This window comes from Urocitellus parryii, unplaced genomic scaffold, assembly GCF_045843805.1.
Source record: "Urocitellus parryii isolate mUroPar1 unplaced genomic scaffold, mUroPar1.hap1 Scaffold_37, whole genome shotgun sequence".
In the NCBI taxonomy this organism is placed as follows: Eukaryota; Metazoa; Chordata; class Mammalia; order Rodentia; family Sciuridae; genus Urocitellus; species Urocitellus parryii.
Window position 1 is genome coordinate 5,213,415 of NW_027553327.1, and position 18,630 is coordinate 5,232,044.

General features: G+C 35.5%; 1 protein-coding gene across 1 annotated transcript; it reads left to right on the forward strand.

Moving 5' to 3' along the window:
- Window positions 1-558: 558 nt before the first annotated feature.
- Window positions 559-15,997, forward strand: LOC144252084 (cilia- and flagella-associated protein 299-like). The gene is made up of 2 exons (XM_077794648.1): window positions 559-669; window positions 15,863-15,997. The coding sequence occupies exons 1-2, from the start codon at window positions 559-561 to the stop codon at window positions 15,995-15,997; spliced, it is 246 nt and encodes an 81-aa protein (XP_077650774.1).
- The last annotated feature ends 2,633 nt before the right edge of the window (window positions 15,998-18,630 follow it).

The following is an 18,630-nucleotide window of genomic DNA, read 5'->3' on the forward strand; positions in this document are numbered from 1 at the left end:
TAAGTTGGGGCTCAAAGATATTATTGCTAAGATTCCTTCATTTGGGAAATTCGTAAATGGTTCTTTGCACTCGATATTGATAACTGAGATTTGAGTTACAATTTAAAAAAAATAATTCAAAAAGGTCATTAATGTGGCCTTGGTCACAAGACCATTTTCCTAGACTTTTGAGATACTCTTCCTCCTTGAAAAATACTTTTATATTTTTGTACTGCTTAAAGTGGTTTTAGACTATGATTTGAAGAATTTATTCATAACGATTTGTATAAACATCATACTCTCTAACTTGGCTTGTCATTTGCATCTCTCCCCTTGTTCCACATTTCCCCAAGGTGTGAATCAGTGGACTGATACCGCCCCTGAATTTGGAGTGGGTAATTTAACATAGTTCCCAAGAGTTAGGCGGGAACCTGAAACCCAGTAGTAAAACATGGGGGCGGGATTAACGCTCAGAGCTCAACCCCCCTCCAACTGATTGGATGGGACCAAGTGGGTGGAACTTCCTGATCCTGCCCTCGAGATTCTGTCGCTAGGGACGCTTTGGCCAAGGCAACCGCGATGGATCAGGACGAGGCGTTGATGGCCGTGGACAATATTGTCACTCAGTTCAACACTTACGAAGATTTCCTAGACTCGCAGATCACTACCGTGGACTTGTACTACCTGGAGGTAAGGGCAGCGGCGCGGCAGAGTCCGCCGCCTTCGCGTCCCTAGGTCCCTCGGCGATCGGACGCGTAGTGGGGTGTTCGCCCCCTGGCGGTGGACCGCGCAAACGTCAGGCTCGGCGGCCGCGGGGTAGCCGCGGAGAACACCTGCCGAGGTGAGTCGCAGATCCTGCCTGCCCTGCAGTGCCCTGTCCTGGCGGAACTTGGGTCTCTCGAGTCACCCAGCGCAGAGACTCGCGCGTGCACGTACTCTTGAATTTCTGCATCTCGGTTTTCTGCTTCCTCCTGACCCAGTTCTGTTCCAAAGTTACTTTGAGAAAGGTGGGTTGCCGAGAGTTTTAACTCAGAACAACGACAGTTTCGCTTTCCTTTGTTAAAGTAGCAGAAGACAGTATGTTTCCAGGACAACTGGCAACACCAACCTATTGCATTTGATATTATTTTGGGTATTTGGGTCCTTGAAACACCTGCTCCCCACCTTACCGTCATCCCTACTAATCGCTGGTAGTTGTGCCGGTATATTCCTGTCTTTGTGTTATACAGTTGATAATCGCGATTAATGCTGATAGTAAAAATGCAAGGGGAAAAAAGTGCGAAGCCGGACTTAATGGGTTACACTCTTCTGCCCAGCATCCCATCCACTCCCGCTAAAGGGAGGGTGGTGCAGGACACAGTTCCTGTCTGGATCGAAGAAAACCCGGATGGGCGGGAAAATCATGGGCTGCACTAGGTCTTGTGAAGCTGGGAGATGGCCAGTGAGTTCCTCAAACCCTAATCTATTCCTAGCCAGTCTTCCCCAACCCAATAGATTAAACAGGTAGTAAGGGGATTCGGCTGTCCTGGAAGTGATGCAGAACCGCCACCTCCCAATTAATGGCAGAGAAAACAAGCGCCACTATGTGGCGCCAAAGCACATCAAGTCTGGAAAAAACTTGACCCCTGTAACCAACTCTCCACATTTCTAATCTGGAATAAGGTAATTTTGCTCATTGAAATTTTTGGACTCTCCAATTCGGATGGGTGGAGTTTCACTTAAATGTGGACTACAGATTTGAAAAGTGCTTATCCTTCAAAACACATTCATTTGGTAGATATGAAAATAATTTTAAGGGAACAGAAACATCTAATTCTAGTACCTGTGCCCAGAACAAGTTGTGGGACACCTTGGACAAGTGATTTGTTCTTCCTGAAATTGTCTGTTTTAAAAATAAATGTAGGTGGGATTTCCAGCACAACTCTTCGATATTTCTTGGATATTTCCAGCACAACAACTTTTAAATATTTTATATAGATAATATTTTAAAGTCTTGAAAGTCAGTTTTATGCCTTGCATCTGAGACACTGAAATGAAGGGCAAAAGAAATGCTTATAAACAACGTCTGAATTAAAATTTTTGAATGTTTAAATAAACAAAAGTTAAATGTACACAATAATAAACTTGATAGAAAAAAAATCATCTTTGTAGCATGTGTGGAACATTACTACACTTAAGCCTAGTATCACTGAGAAATGTTTCAGTTTTTTTTTAAACTGTTACAGTTTTTCATGAGAGCAAAAAACTAAAAATATTGTTATTTGGAGGGGAGAAATTAATACTTTGTGTTTCATCAGTCAGAACTTTAAAAGTCTCCAAAATGGAGGATGGTAACTTGATTTGAGGAGAATTATAAATTTATTTTTAAGTTGGTATTGGTTAGCCATATGCTTATTGTACTTTAATAAAAAGTGAGATGAAGATTTAGTTGAACAGTGATACTAAGGCAGGAATATATGTATTAATTACAACTTTTAAAGTTGTATTTATAAAGCTCTATTTAAATTCTCAAATACTTTTTGTGGATGCAAGTTAATTGCCTACTTAGAACACACAGAAACAAGTGGACTCCTCAGAATTCCTTCAACTGTATGGCGAGCATGTGTCATGAGTTATGAATTATGCTTTGTGAGGTAATCCTTGTCTCCCTCCCCCGTCAGCAATTGACTTTGGTTTAATAGGACAATTTTGAAAAAACAATTTTTTAAAAAAATCAACAAATGAAATTATATGTACTTATCATGTACAACGTGTTGTTCTGAACTATGTAGATGTCATAAAATAGCTAGAGCTAATTAACAAGTATTACTTCACATAATTATTATTTTTTTGTGATTAAAGCACTTAAAATCAACTTTCTTAGCATTTTTCAAGAATACAGTTAGTACTATCTACTCCTTTATTGAGTAGTATATTCTCCCATTGCCAAATTTTCAGTTAGTTGCCATAAAAATTAGTAGCAATGATTCATTTAAAATCGCCATGTTATCTGTGCTGGATCCTGTGTCTGTGTTCCTGGCGGTTGATGTTGGTGGACATTAATCAGGCCCTTTGGCTTTAGGTAGGTTTCAGACAGCAGGAGATACCAGTAGGAGATCAGAGGCTGGGTGAGAGTAGTTAGAGGATTTATTCCCTGCCACCTCCCTATTGGCTGTGGTTTGGAATTGGCTGCATTCCTTATGTTTGGCCAGCCTCTCATTCCATCAGCTCCAGCACTCTTTCCAGGGTCTGGCAGAACTCCCCTGTTCTAGATATTGCTTCCTCTCCCATCTTCTTTTTTGCCTAGTGGTGTTAATGGCTTCCCACTGTTGCTAACCCAAGGATGCTTTATCAGTCCATGCTGATTTTTATGAATTCTGTTCATCTTTTTGTAAGTAAATTATTTTATCTTTTAAAATTTTCCCTTTTCAGTTTGCCAGCTCTTTGCTGCTGTGAACCTGACCTCTTTGTAATCATTTAACTTCTCAGACAATGATAAGTATACAAATACACTTATCATTGTGAATATAATAAGTACTATGTGGCTTTTTTTTAGCGAGAGAGAGAATCTTTTAAATATTTATTTTTTAGTTTTTGGTGGACACAACACCTTTATTTTATTTTTATGTGGTGCTGAGGATCGAACCCAGTGCCCCGCGCATGCCAGGCGAGCATGCTACTGCTTGGGCCACATCCTCAGCCCCAAGTATTATGTTTTTAATATGATACTTGGTCAGAAAAAAATCAGGGGGAAAATACAGACTGACACAGGTTGATTATGTGATGAGCTGGAGGATGGAAAAGGAGGTTCAGGAGGATAAAAGAAGCTCTTTATTTAATGCAGACCATGCTTTGCTTGTTTTACTAGATAGCAATAAAACATTCAAAGAACTTTACACAATATCAGCAATTAGGCTTATCTTTGCTAACCCAAATAACAATATTTGTTCTGGAAATTAGTATTATCTAACCCAATTAAACTAATCCCTTAAATCAATATACAAATATTTGAAAAGCTTTGGCAAAATTATTATATTACCATTTTCCAAGTTCTTTCTTGGTAATCTTTCCATTTGACTAAACATAGTCCCTTCATTTCAGTGGCTGCCTCTGACCACTGGAAAAATATTAGTCCTAGGTGAATTTCTTTTCTCAGGTAAGGGATACAGGGATGTTATAGAATTATTTTAAAATTTCCCAGACAATTGGTTTCCACTCATGATTAAATCATTTACTGTTTTAGTTAAAGCATTATCTTTTAATTATTTAGAAAATAAAATCTTTTGTATATAACCTTAAAATTATTTAGCAGATATTGATTAGGCAAAACTCTAAGGAAAATACAGTAACATAATTTATCATGATTATATGATAAGTCAAACTAACAATCATCCATTGTATTTTTCCATTTTTATTGCACCAAAATACTGTTCCCTATGAAAAACTTAATTCATATATATTTAGAATCATGTACAGTCTTCTGTTTATACACTGGGGAAAAACTGGGATTTACATTAGCTTCTCTCCATTTAAGAGAAATCTTAAATTTTTCCTTCAGTAAGTTCATAGCAGTACTTTACTCTGTGTAAAAATATCTAATTTCCTCATGCATATGAGTTCTTTTGATTAGAGGCGAAGTAACCAAGAATACTGTATTCTCAATACTTCTAAAACCTTATCATAATGGTAAAGTTAAAATATGAAGAACCTGATGACCTCCTCAGTGTCTCAGTTTGTATTGCAAACAGTTTCCTAACATCTATATTCTGTGTATTTACAGCAAGTTCTATTCAACTTTTATTTACATTGACTTCAGAAGCTACAGGTAGGATGAGTGGAAGTAGGAAGGATTCACAAGTAGAGTATGCAGAGTGAGACAAGAATGGGGCTTATGACAAAATGTGGAAGAACAACCATTATTTGAGGCATGAACATGGAAATGGCATGCACAAAGGAGAAGGAGAAGGAGGGGGTCAGAAAAGTGGGAGAAAATCAAGGAGAACAGGATGATCCAGAAGCCAAGAGCAGTTGGAGAGCAAAATTTACACAAAAATAAGGGAGTGTTATTCCTGAGAATCTGAACATAAAGGCAGATGGAAACAACCCTCCACAGCTATAACAACTGGAAGGCATCAGCATCCATGCAGGAGAAAAGCCAAACCAAACAATGGGAATCTAAAGGGTCCCAAACCAAGAAAGCTGCTTAAAGGACAATAAGGATTCAGTGGAAGGACAGTGGTACAGTTTGAGAAGAGCAGCTGACTCTGAAGGGGCTTTGGCCATCCATCAATAGATGAGTGCAGAGGTTCCCAGATGCATATAAACAAGATGGATAGTCTGCTGCCCTGGGAGCTTTTGAAACTACCTCCCATTTTGGTTGGTGCTCTACAGTGCTGAAGGGCTGCTAGAAGTGGAATCAATATTGAGAAGGATACGGATAGTAGAAAATTTGAAAGAGGAGGCTGAGGTGAAAGTGAGAGAATAAAAGAATTTAAAAAAGAAAAGAAAATATCAGAAATCAAGTGCCATATTTTGAAGGAATATATTGAAACAAAATGAAAGCAAAGTTCTGTGAGCCATATCTTCTGAAAGTTCAGTGAAACTGGAAATGATCTATGAAGAAGAATTGAGGTCAAAGCTCATTTAAAATTACTGTGAGAATGAGAAGCAGAATAACACCCTCTAGACAAAGGAAGCAGATCATAAAGACCCGTGTACAAAGCTGTGACTTTTATTTCGAATCAAACTAAAGGCATTGAGAAAATGATATACATAGAAAAACTTCAAAAGTAATGGGACAATTCAGGAAAGAATTAGGAGCCAAAGGAAGTCTTTAGAAGTGAAAACTAAACTAAAAGAAACGGAAGAATGGATAAACCCCACAGGAGATATCATAAGTAAATAGAAGATGGAAAGGAGGAAATTTTAAAAAATATTAAAAATATGAAGAAAGAGATAAAGAATTTAAGCAAAACTAATAATTATTGAAGACAGAAGATCAAGTACCTGTTAATAGATGTCCTTGAAGAAGTACTTCAAATTTGAGCAAGGAAACAGAACAATATGAAAAGTATAATTCAAGAAAAACATTTTGAAATGAATAATGTAAGAGATTTAAAACTACACATTGGGGGCTGGGATTGTAGCTCAGTGGTAGAGCGCTTGCCTAGCACATGTGAAGCACTGGGTTTGATCCTCAGTGCCACATTAAAATAAATTAATTAATTAATAAATAAAATGAAGTTACTTAAAAAAAAAACTCTACATTGTCTTAACACTTAGTATCTGACAATTTTAACCCAGTACGACCAATGCCAAGACACATATTATAGTAAAATTATTTGAACTACATAGAAAAAATGTCATGTAGATATCTAGGTATAACTAGCAAGTGACTTATAAGGCAAGGCAAATGAAATAATCAGACTTTTAACTAGCAAAGGTTTTATACCAATGCAAATTGTAATCACTTGTTTAAGATACTCAAGGAAAGAAAATGTGACTAAGGGATTTTATGTCCAGCAAACCAGACTTTCAGCTATGAAGGAAATAAATTGTTATCAATATGTGAGAACTCAGTTTGATCATGGGTTCTTGTTAGGTAATGTGAATGAGCTTCAGACAACCAGTCTGACTAAGAGGTATCAACATAAGGACTGGTAACATTGAGCATTCACAACTGCTAATGTTACACAAAGGGACACATTGGAGATTTTAGTGCATGAAGGAATAGAACACCATTAACAAATTTTCTAAAGACATCAGAACTAAATCCAATCTTGTCCTTGTGTCCAGTTGCTAATTTTCAAGACATTTAGCAAGACTGAGGAACATACTGACCTGTACTATGAGTAGGAATTCAGCAAAACCCAGAGGGTGGGAAACACTACTGAAGGAACTGTACAGTTCTTCACTGGCTAGGAAATGAATAGGAACAGTGAGAGAGGCAAATTAAAACAAATATTTATGAATATAATGTGGAATAATCAAATTAATCAAATTAACGTAACTATTACCTCAAATATTTTTATGGTGACATTTGAAATTTTGTCTTAATAACTTTGAAGTGTATAATATATTGTGTACTGTATTCATCCACTATAAAATATATCTTAAAATATATTTGCTTCTGTCTAATTCAAGCTTTGTACTCTTTGACAACCATCTCCTTACTCTCTCCTCCATCCCAGGCCTCCCAGCTTCTGGTAACCATCATTCTCCTCTCTTTTTTTCTGAGAGTCTGGCTTTAAATCCCACATGGAAGAGTAAACAAATGATACTTGTCTTTCTGTGCATGGCTTATTTCATTTAGCATGATGTTCATCAGTTCTTCCATGCTGTTACAAATGACAAGGTTTTTCTTGTACAGGTGAGTAGTATTCCATTGTGTATATATACCACATATTTTTATTCGTTCTTTGATAAATGCTTAGGTGGTGGATTCCCTAACCTGGATATTATGAATACCAGCAATGAACATTTGAATGTAGACCTCTCTTTGACATAGTCATTTCAAATCTTTCGGTTAAATAAGAAGAAGTTGGATAGCTGGATCATACAGTGGCTCAAGTTTTAGTATTTTGAGGAACCTCTGTGTAGTTTTCTCATAATGGCTACACTAAATTCATTCCAACCAAGTAAGTGCAGGTATACATTTTTGCACATCCTTGGCAGCATATATCTTTTATTATTTTTATAATAGTAATTCTGACAGATGTGAGGCGATATCTCATTGTGTTTTCAGTTTCCATTTCCATAATGATTAGATCTTGTAAGTGGGAATTTGTTGCTTTAATATTCCTTTTTACCTTTTCTTTTACTGGTTCCCATAGTTTTTGATATGTTGTGTTTCCATTTGGTCTAGAGTAGAATCCAAGTCCAGTGTTTTATTATTTATTTTCTGTGTGGATGAACTGTTCATTATTGAAGAGGGGGTATATAAGTCTGCTACTTTTATTTTATTGCAATCTAACTTTCCTTTAAAAGCTTTTAATATTTGCGTTATATACTTAGGTGCTTCAATATATATATATAATGTATAGTACTTATATTTATGATTATTATATCTGCCTGATGAATTGATCCCTTTATATCATGCTCCTTTTTTCTCATTTTATAGTTTTTGACTTAAAGCTGTTTTTCTTTTTTCATATACAGAAGAAAAGCTACTCTTGCTCTCTTTTAGTTTTCGGTTGCATGGCATATCTTTCCTAGCTAGTTGTATTTCTTAGCCAGTTGGTAATTCATCAGTTGGACAATGTTTTGTGAGAGGCTCTTTGGTTAGATGGAATAGCTGATCTGGATGGGTGGGGACAGCTGCCATGTTCAGTAGAAATACATGGTTGTGGTTTGTCTTTCTTCTTATATAGGTCCTTGTGATGGGCTTTGGGGCTTGCCTGATCACTACTTAAACTCCTGGGTGTTGCAGATGTAACCCTTACTCTTTGCTGAAATTTGCAATGGCTTGTGTCTGTCTTTCTGAATTTACCTTGGGATACAGTCTAAGCCTGGTTTAGAGACTAGCTATCCAAGGATTTCAGCCAGGTAAACTTACCATCACTTCTGGGAATGACCAGCCCAGTCTTACATGTTGATTGTGCTATTAGCCTACCACTGTGAACTATATGCTGCTTACTGTGGGCTCATACTCAAGCTATATCAATCTCACAGAACTTGCATATTGATTCAGAAAAAGATAACACAAAGTAGAAAACAAAAGACTAATTTTACTTATGAACTGAATGAAAACATTTAAAATGAATTCAGAAGTGTATTGTATTAGTCAGCTTTTTGTCATTGTGATCAAAATACCTGACAAGAACAAGGAGCAAAGATTTATTTTGGCTCATTGTTTCAGAGGTCTCAGTCCATGGTTGGTTGGCTCCAAGGCAGAAGCATCATGGTGGAAAGCTGTGGTGGAGGAAAGCTGATCAGCTCTTGGTAGCAAGGAGGAAAGGATGGAAGGAGGGAGGGAGAAAGAAGGAGGTGGGGGGGGAGAAAAAGAAAAAAAGGGGGGAAGGGGCTAGGGAGAAGATGAACCATTCCAGCATATGACCTCAATGACCTACTTCCTCAAACTTCCCACCTCCCAGTAGTCCATTCAGCTATGAATGGATTAATTCACTTGTATTCTTCTTGACTTCTGACCAGTGCAATTTAAGGGAAGTGCTATAAATATTTGGAAGAAGTCAGACTGTTGTTTATAAAAAGTAATATGATTATCTACAGTGAAAATGCAAGAAAAATTAGCTGAAGTCCTATAATAACAAATAAATGAATTTAGTAAAGAAATCTAAGATTGAGCTAAAACAACTCAGCAATAAACAATGTAATAAAAATAAAAGACATAAGCTAAACAAAAATGAACAGAGCCTCAGGCACATGGGCTAATATCAGACGCTATTAATATGCATGCAAACAGAGTCCAAAAGGAACAGAGGGAAGGATGGAATAAAATATACTTGAAAGATGATGGCCAAAAGATCTCCAAGCTTTATGAAAAATAAAAACCAAGTTTATTGAATTCCAGGCAAAATAAGCACAAAGAAAACCACATCAAGGAATATCTTAATAAAATCATGAAAACCAGTGATAAAATCTTAAAAGTAACCAAAATAAAATGACACATTATAGAAAAAAATAAAAATAGAAATTACTGGACACTTCTCAAAAACACTGCAAATCGTAAGACGACAGAATGGCATCTTGGAAGTACTAAAAGACTAAGAAAGAAAGGAAAGAGAAAGAAAGAGATAAAGAGGTCAACCTAGAACATTATACCTCAGCAAAAAAAGTAAAAATTAAGATGAGATAAATAGTTTCAAAACAAAAGCCAGGGAAATTTATTATTTTAAGTCTATACTACAAGGAACATTAAAGTTCTTCAGGTGGAAGGAATAGCATCTATTAACAGGAAACTTGGATATATACAAAGGAATGAAAAGCATTGGAAAGGCTAAAGGTGAATAAAAATGTTTTATTTCTTAATTTTAAATTTCTTTTGAGATTATTAACTATTTAAAGAAAAAATAATGATGTATTCTGTGGCTTATCATATGGACGTAAAATACTTTCCATATCTGCAGGATCTGCCATCCACAGATTCAACCAATAATGGATTGAAAATATTAAAAAGCATTTAATCTGTATTGAATTTGTAAGGCTTTTTCTTTTTTCTCCTTTTCTTTTTTTGGTCCTGGAAATTGAAACTGGGCCTCATATATGCTAAACAGCACACATTCTATCCCCCAGCATCAGACCTTTTAAAAAAAAATCATTATTCCCTGAACGTTACAGTATAATGACTATTTACAGAGCATTTACATTTTATTAATATTATAAGAAAACTAGAGATAAGTTAGGGTACATGGGAAGATATGTGTATATGCAATACTATGCCATTTTACGTAAGGAACTTGAGCAACATGGATTTTGATATTTGCAAGGGGTCCTGGAACCAATCTATCATGGATACCAAAGAATAACTGTGTGAGACAAAAATAGCATGAAGGAAGGGAGAGGGTAATATTGTAGTGGGTTCTTATATACGTAATGGTATCATATTATTGAAGGTAGAATGCAATATGCTAATAATTCCTATTGTAAATTTTAGAGCAGTTACTGAAAAATAAAACAGACATAACGAATAATCCCATAATGGAGATACATGGAATACTTAAAGAAAAGACTCATTCCAGTAGAAAGACCTCCTCCCCAAATCAAAGCAAATAAAGCCAATAAAAAATAACAAAGTAGTAGGTAAAGACCCATCCACACTGGAAATTAAAGTAAATGTGATTCAAAAGCTCAGTTAGAAGACAGAGGTTATGAGAATAGCTAAAAGTTTCAGATCTATATATGCTGCACCCTTTAAAGGTAAACAACACAATTTAATATAAACATATTGATAGATTAAATAGATTCAAAGTAAAAGGATAGAAAATATGTTCTATAAAAATATATATTAAAAGAAACTTGGAATGACAGTGCTTTAGTGTAATGTGCTTCACTACAGATCTTCAAAATGCATAAAGCAAAATTGGTTAAGAATGAAAAGAAATAGTTATATCCCCAATTGTAACTGGAGGTGTCAGTGTTCCTTTTTTTTTTTTTTTTGGTAATTGATCAGACCAAACTAGAAGATAGAAAATCTGCAGTGACATGAAAGCCTGGAGAGGATTAGCAATTGCCTTGATTTAATTAGCATTTATAGACTAGTACACACAAAACCAACAGAATGCATATTCTTTTCAAATACACATGGGGCCTATACTGTGTCATAAAACAAAAGAAATATATTGAAAAATATTGAAATCATAAGTCTGTTCTCTAATAACATAATGAAAAATAGAAATCAATTATAGAAATAAACCTGGAAAATTTTCAGATATTTGGGTGTTAAGCATTTAGTATAAATAACTCATGATCAAAGAAGAGATTACAAAAAGAAAAATAGAAGAGATTTTCATTTGAACAAAATGGAAATGAAATGTATTAGGTTTGTTGGATACACCTTAAGGAGTTCTAGTGAAGACTTTAGAGATTGAAAAACTTACAGTGAAAAAGAAGAAAAATCTAATAATGTTCTTAGTGTCTACTTTGACAGGCTAGAAAAAAGGGTAAATCAAGCCCAAATAAATAAATAGAAGAAAAAAAAAGCAGAAATCAATGAAATGGAAAGGAAAAAATAATGAGATGATCAAAGACATAAAAAGTTGCTTCACTGACAATCAATAAAATTGACAAACTTCGAACTAGACTGATTAGATGACTATTCATCTAAAACATTCACCTTTTCCAAAGTCATACCCTTTCTTAAGGCAGTTCTTATCTAAATTACTGTTTATTATGAGGTTATAAAGGTCTGGTCTGGTCACCTTACATCAATTTAGGAAAACTCTGCAGGGCCAGCCCATCTCCAGAGCTGCTGAGGCCTTGCTGCCCAATCCTGCTTCTTTCAACCTCACAGAATGGCAAATTCCAAGAAACTCTCCAGTAGACCTTTTGCATATAAATCTACATTCCCAAATCTGTTTTCTAGAGAACCTACCTCTAACAGGTTTATTCAAAAAATGTTATATATTTTTTTTAATAGCAGGATGCCTGCTGTTTCAAATTATCTATATTTCCACAATCAATATAAAATGCTAGTTGAATATGTCTTGTTTACTAACATTCTCTGACCTTGCTGAGTCAAGCGGTTCCTCATAAAAAGCTCAGGGAAGGTAAGACTTGAAATATATTAAGACAGAGTTGTGGTGGAGTTTTATCCATGGGCAGGTAGAGCAGTATCTGTATTATGTTTGTAATAGTTGAGAGAGCAGAGAGACAATAGAGTGGGACCAGAATCCAGAAACAAACCTTCATGTATTTGAGATGTAAGTACACAAAAATGTATAATTTCAAGTTAGCAGAGAAAGGAAGCAGTCTTCAACAATTAATGTCACAGCTGTCTTTTCTGGAATAAAGAAATTTGAATAAAAATAGAAGCATCAGGCACCACAATATATTTCAAATGCTCTAAACATCTAGGTATAAACACAAAGCTATATAAAGTTACAGGAAAACATTGACCTAGAAAAAAATATTTGCAGATATTTTGCATGCATTTAGTTAATACATTTAATATATGCCCAAAGTAGTTACAAATTAAGAATAAATGACCAAAGGGTTCATTTAACAATTCAAAACAGATAATTCAAATAGAAGAAATATACATGACCAATAACATCTGTAAGAACATATGGTGAACCTCACTGGTAATTAAAGCAATACAAAATCAAAATGAATCTTCAATAATTTTCACTGTCAGATGAAGGCAAGGAGCTAAAGCCACAGTAGTGAACTACATACAATACTTGTGCACACAGAGTCTATGAAATGTGTAGTAGCTAAAATTTTATTTTATTGTTATTGAATGAAAAGGTGTTCAAGATGCATTATTAAATGTCAAATCAGTAGGCCATGAGAATTTTTGCACAGCATGATTTTGTTCAAAGAAATCTAGCATAACTGATACATACATTAAGAGGAAGGATTGAAAGATGATACCCCAGGATGTCAGTGATCATTTCTGGAAAGATAATGGATGACATATCAATGTGTGATATGTATGTGGTATTGAAACCAGAGTTTTGAGATAAAAAAAAACTCCATTTTTTTTGCTTTTGCTGGCAGGTGGGGTCTGTGTAAGGCTCTTAATGGCAGGCCATGCCCTCCTGTGTTGCAGCAGACCCCAGCAGTTCACCCTCACTGTCTCATGAATTGGAAGAATGAAACCCACAGACCAGGATGAGTGAATATGAGTGGGATTCATTGAAGAATAGAAACGAGAACAGACTTTTGCAGTGCAAGAGGGGTCAATATGCCAGTTCAGGAATTGTCTGAGTATGCCAGTCCAGGAACTTACATGGACTTGGATCACTGCAATTTACATGGACTTGGGTCCAAATTTATGCTAATTAGAGTTTCGAAATGTACTAATGCTATTGGCAACTCCAGAGTCTCAACTTCATTCCTCAGGTCTGCCCCACTTCCATTTTCTCACCTTGGATCACATAGTAGGAGGCTGGTCTATTTTTGCAGGATGTGGGCTGCAGTGCTGTGTGGATTGGGCTTCCCCAGCAGGTAACCATACCATGCCCAGGCCTAGCCGCCAAAGGGTGACAGGCACTCCCAGAGCCTTAGGACTGCCACATCTACATGGCCATCACTGGTGCTTGCCCAGAGAGCTCCAACCCACTAAGGCTGACATTCTGCTGTTCCACCAATCCACTGCTGCTTCTTGGAAGGGAACAGTAAGTCAGCTGTGGGCTTGGTGGCCAGAGAGCTGTGTCAGTATGCCTTAGAGTTTTCTACAATAATCTTATTAGTTTCATAAAAAGGGCAAGATAGAATGAAACCAATAGCACCCATTTTGTTGCGAGGTGGGTGGCTGGCAATTAGTGTTCTGTCATAGATTTTGTTTTTCTGAATCCCAGGACAGAAAGTGGAGAAAGAATGTACTGATTTTAAAACTTTCAATGAACCTTCTGATTTTATCTTCTGTTTCAAGTAAATCCACCTTATAAGAGGCAGAAAATCCTTCTTGATACTGGTAATAGGGGAACTGTTGGCATTAAATGAGACTTTCTTTGTACTCCTAGAAGACATTATTTTGAGGGTTGGGGAAAAAAGTTGGGTTCGAATTTTTAAGTCAAGATTCCCTTTTAAACCAAATTCCACCCCTGCCCCAAAGGAGCATATCCCTGGGATAATCTTAAGCATTGTGCTTCTTTTGAGCTGGTAGTTTTGCTTTTGACTAACTTGCAAGAAGTGTTGTCATGGTGGAGGGATGAGTAGTGATTCAACCAGTTAGAGCATGATAATGGTATACAAAGCCACCAAGGCTGACTTTCTGCCTGTTTTCTCAATAGATTTTTGCCCATTTGTTAGCAGAGATTAATTCTTCTGGTAACAAAACAATCCAAATGAGTTTGTGTGATCCAAGTAAGGCACATAAGGATATCAAATGTATTTCAGCTACACAATAAACACAGCAACTTTAATGGTCTCTATTACAGAAACTTTTATATTGAATTTGAGGAATTTATATTCCCATGGAAGAATCCTACAGTATTTATGAACTGAATCCTTTCTATAAGCTTATTAGTAAAATATTTAAGAAAATTTTAAAAATTAATTCAAATAAAGAAAACCATTCACTTTTGTAAAGCAAACCCCAATCTGCATTGTGTTTTCTGTTGAAGGTTAGTTCCACTAGGTGGAGGCATTTGCTCAGTTTTGTGGTTCACACTAACACATATTGCATATTAAGCAGAATATTTCAGAAACAAGCCAAAAGGTCTGGTGGTTTGCATTGGAATAGCTTGACAATGTACACACATTGCTACGTGGATGCTCATAAAGGAAAGTAGCTGGTTCCTAGTATCTATTTTTTTTTGGTTTTGTTTAACAGTTATAACCTGAGAAAAGCCATTATAGGTTGAATACAATTGTAAACCAAGCCTCTTAAGTGTCTCATTTATTTGTTAGACACTTTATGCATTCAATAGTGATATATTAATAAAAGGTCTATATTCTGCTTTAATTATTATTTTATATATATTTTATTTAAGATGATGATGAGTATTAGATAAATATTTCTTATATATAATGCTTTATGGCAGTAACTTCATGTAAAATGATACCTCTTCAAGTAATATGAAAACAAATATTCTCTTTGAATATGCCATACAAGTGACAAAAATATATGAGATAATTCTTCAAGTAACTGAAATATAAAAGGCCTAAAAATATTATGGGGAAAAAATTTTCTTTTCAACTTGAAGCTTTTTGTGGTTATCTTCTTGGGTGTCTACTTTACTGTTTTTATTGTTACCAACATTATATGGAAACAATATCTTTATAGTTAAATAGGAAATTCATCTGTTCCTCTTTAGCTGTATTTGAAATTATAATATTCTGTCATCAGTTAATTGACTTCAAGGAAGTAAGTCTGAAAAATTGAACTTTGTGAAAACAACCCTATTCTCTTTTTGTGCAATTGATTTTTAGTCTTCTATGAGCACTATTGTTTCTAATTTTATTGTTTTAAAGATACTGTATTAATTGTCTACTGTTGGTCTCACAAATTGATTAAAGACCTACAGACTTTTGTCTTCCAACCCTTTAAAGAAAATTTAGTGGTTAACATTGTTTCATTTTTTTAGTCTCATATACATGGTCAAGGGCAGACAGAATCAGATGTGTATAAATGCATTGTTAGAAAGCTAGCTTTTCATATCTAATAGTTGTGTCTCATTTTAAGACAAAACACTTAATTTGTCATTTAAAACAACTCCTTGGTATACCCTGGAGAAAATATCTCACTGCTCACATATCTATTAATTGATTTTCTCCTTAGGATGAAAGCCTGGCCCGACAGCTGGTGGAGCTTGGCTACCGAGGGACTGGAGAGATAATAAAAAGGGCAGATTTTGAAGCAAGGAAAGCAGCTATAGAGATTGCAAGGCTGGCTGAAAGAACTCAGAAAAAGTAAGTGCTCATTTTCAAATCCAGATTTTGTTATATTCTAGAGTCTCTGGAAAAATCCCTTCTCTCCTTTTCTTTTTTTTTTTTCCTTTTGGTTTTGCTGTAATTCAGAATAGTTGGCTGGAGCAGGTTAAACTTGGAATGCCCTAAAACATGTGTTTTGCAGATCAGGAACTGGAGGAGCTGTAACTTCTTGCAATAAAGTTACATGCAACTTTGAGCTACTAATTTAAGAAATATAAATACTAAAATGTGATCATCATGCCAATAAAGTCCTGTTAAAAAGTAACTCAATATTATTGGTTTTATGCATGTATATACTAAAAATATAGGTGACTTTTGCCCTAGCACTGTTTGTACTTTTGAGGCCTGTAAACATTGACATCATTTATATTCCAACATTTTTCTAAATATTGATTCTTTTACCTATATTAATAATAGTCTTGTTAATGTGACTAATAAAAAGTTATAATAATAAACATGACTCTAATAACATACATTAAGTATATAATGAATGAGAGGTATTCCTAATGTGAACTACACCAGACTGGTAAAACAAGTTCAAGAAGACTTGACAAAGTGATCATCTATTTGAACTATTAAGTTGTTATTGTTGAAATGGATACTTATGTAGATATCATTATATTAGTCTTAGAAAGCATCTTTAAAAGTACCTGGTAATTATAACTAGAAATGTCCCCTTTACTCATTATAAATGATAACATTTGATAGATGTGAATTGGTCCTGGGAATGTGGAATTTGAAGTATTTCAGTGATTATTGTGTTTCAGAACCATAGACTATTGTAATTTAGCACACTGACATTTGAGAATGTATTAGTTTTCTATTGCTGCCATAACAATCACTACAAAGTTAGTGGTTTAAAATGGCGCAAATTTATTTATTCCCAGTTCTATACATACACTATGGTTTAGCTGGATCTTCTTTTCAGTATTTCACAAGACTGAAATCTGCTGTCAGCTGGACTGAGTTCTTGTCTGGAGGCTCTGAGACTGACCTGTTTTCACACTTATCCAGAGGGTAGGCCAAGTTCAGTTTCTTGTAGTGGTAGGGCTGAGGTCCCCATTTCCTTACCAGCTGTGGTTCTGGTTGTCATTTGAGGGCTGATCTTTGTTCCTAGGGGCTGCCCACATTCCTTCTCATGCTTTCCATCTCTCCTTCCTCTTCAGCAATAGTGGGTTTAAGACCCTCTTACCCTTAAGATATCTTCAGGTTCCCCATTGGAAGCACCTTTAAGGGATCATGTACTGGACCCATTAAAATGATCCATAATTATCTCTCCATTTTAAGGTTTAAGTCTTTCATTAAATCTTTTGGCATATAATCTAACATACTCTTTAGTTCTTAGGATTGGGGAATGGATATCCTTAAAGGAGCATTCTGCTTATCACAGGAAATTTATATAAAACTTCAATAACTTATTGAACATAGTTACTCTTTTATTCTTAACAAAATTATACAAATTGTATGGGTATAATTATATGTCTCATATGAAAAATAGAGGTAGTTCTATTTTTCTGTGAGGATCAATACATGCCTGTCAGGAATAGAAATGCAAAGATTTTTGTGTGATTTTGTCTGGAATTTATGTATATTCATATATGATTCTATAAGAGATATAAACCAGTTTAAATCAAGAGTAGTCAGTTATATTTAAAGTATAAGTTCTATCCTTGTCGTAAGTCCATTTTGTGTTTAAGGATCAAAGTGGGTATTTCTTCTATGTGATGGTCTTTTTAACTGGCCAGAGCTGGAAGTCATTAGGCTACTAAAGTGCCAGTCATGGGAGGCTAATCCTTACCCAGTGCTTCAAGGATCGGAAGGCTCTTTCATCTGCAGATCTTCTCTGGCTGCCTTTGCAATGGGATGGGTCCCATATGTTGCTTTTTGTCTGCTGTGGGAGTCATTTGCTATTCTTTGTCACGTGTTGTTGACAGCATGGCCAGCAGAGGGTGTCCTAGAGCCAAGTATGTCCTGTGCTAATATTCATTGGAGGATAACTGAAAGTATGCATGGGTATCTGACTATATGTGTATTGATACCAACTCAGAAACACTTTATTGTACTCCCAGATTACCTTCCATTAACTGCATATGAGAAACTTCAAGTAGATCACAATCTTTTCGTAATCACAGAGCACACATTTCAAGAAGTGCTAGTATCCAGAAGTATGTTCCTTCCAGCAGCTTTATAAGAGAATCTGGAGGGAGGAAAGCTAACAATACTGGAGGGAGATATTTTAATGAGTGGAGGTCTCAGAAGAAGACAAAAAGTAAAAAAAAAAGTTAGGTTTTATTCTATTATTCACATAGTGCATTGGGATTATGCTAGCTAGATTGTGGGGATACAATAGAACACAATTCTGCCCTAAGAAGTTTGAGTGCTGGATAAGTAAGGGAAATTATATTGTTGGTGGGAATGGGAAATGGAAAACAGTTTTGCAGTTATTCAAAAAGTTAAAAAAAAGAGTTACCATATGACCCAGCAATTTCAAGAATGTACATAAGAATTCACCTAAGAATGTACCAAAGGGTTCACTTAAGTACTCAAACCTGAGTGTTCATAGCAGCATTATTCACAGGAGCAAAAATGTGAAAACATCTCAGAAGTGCATCAACT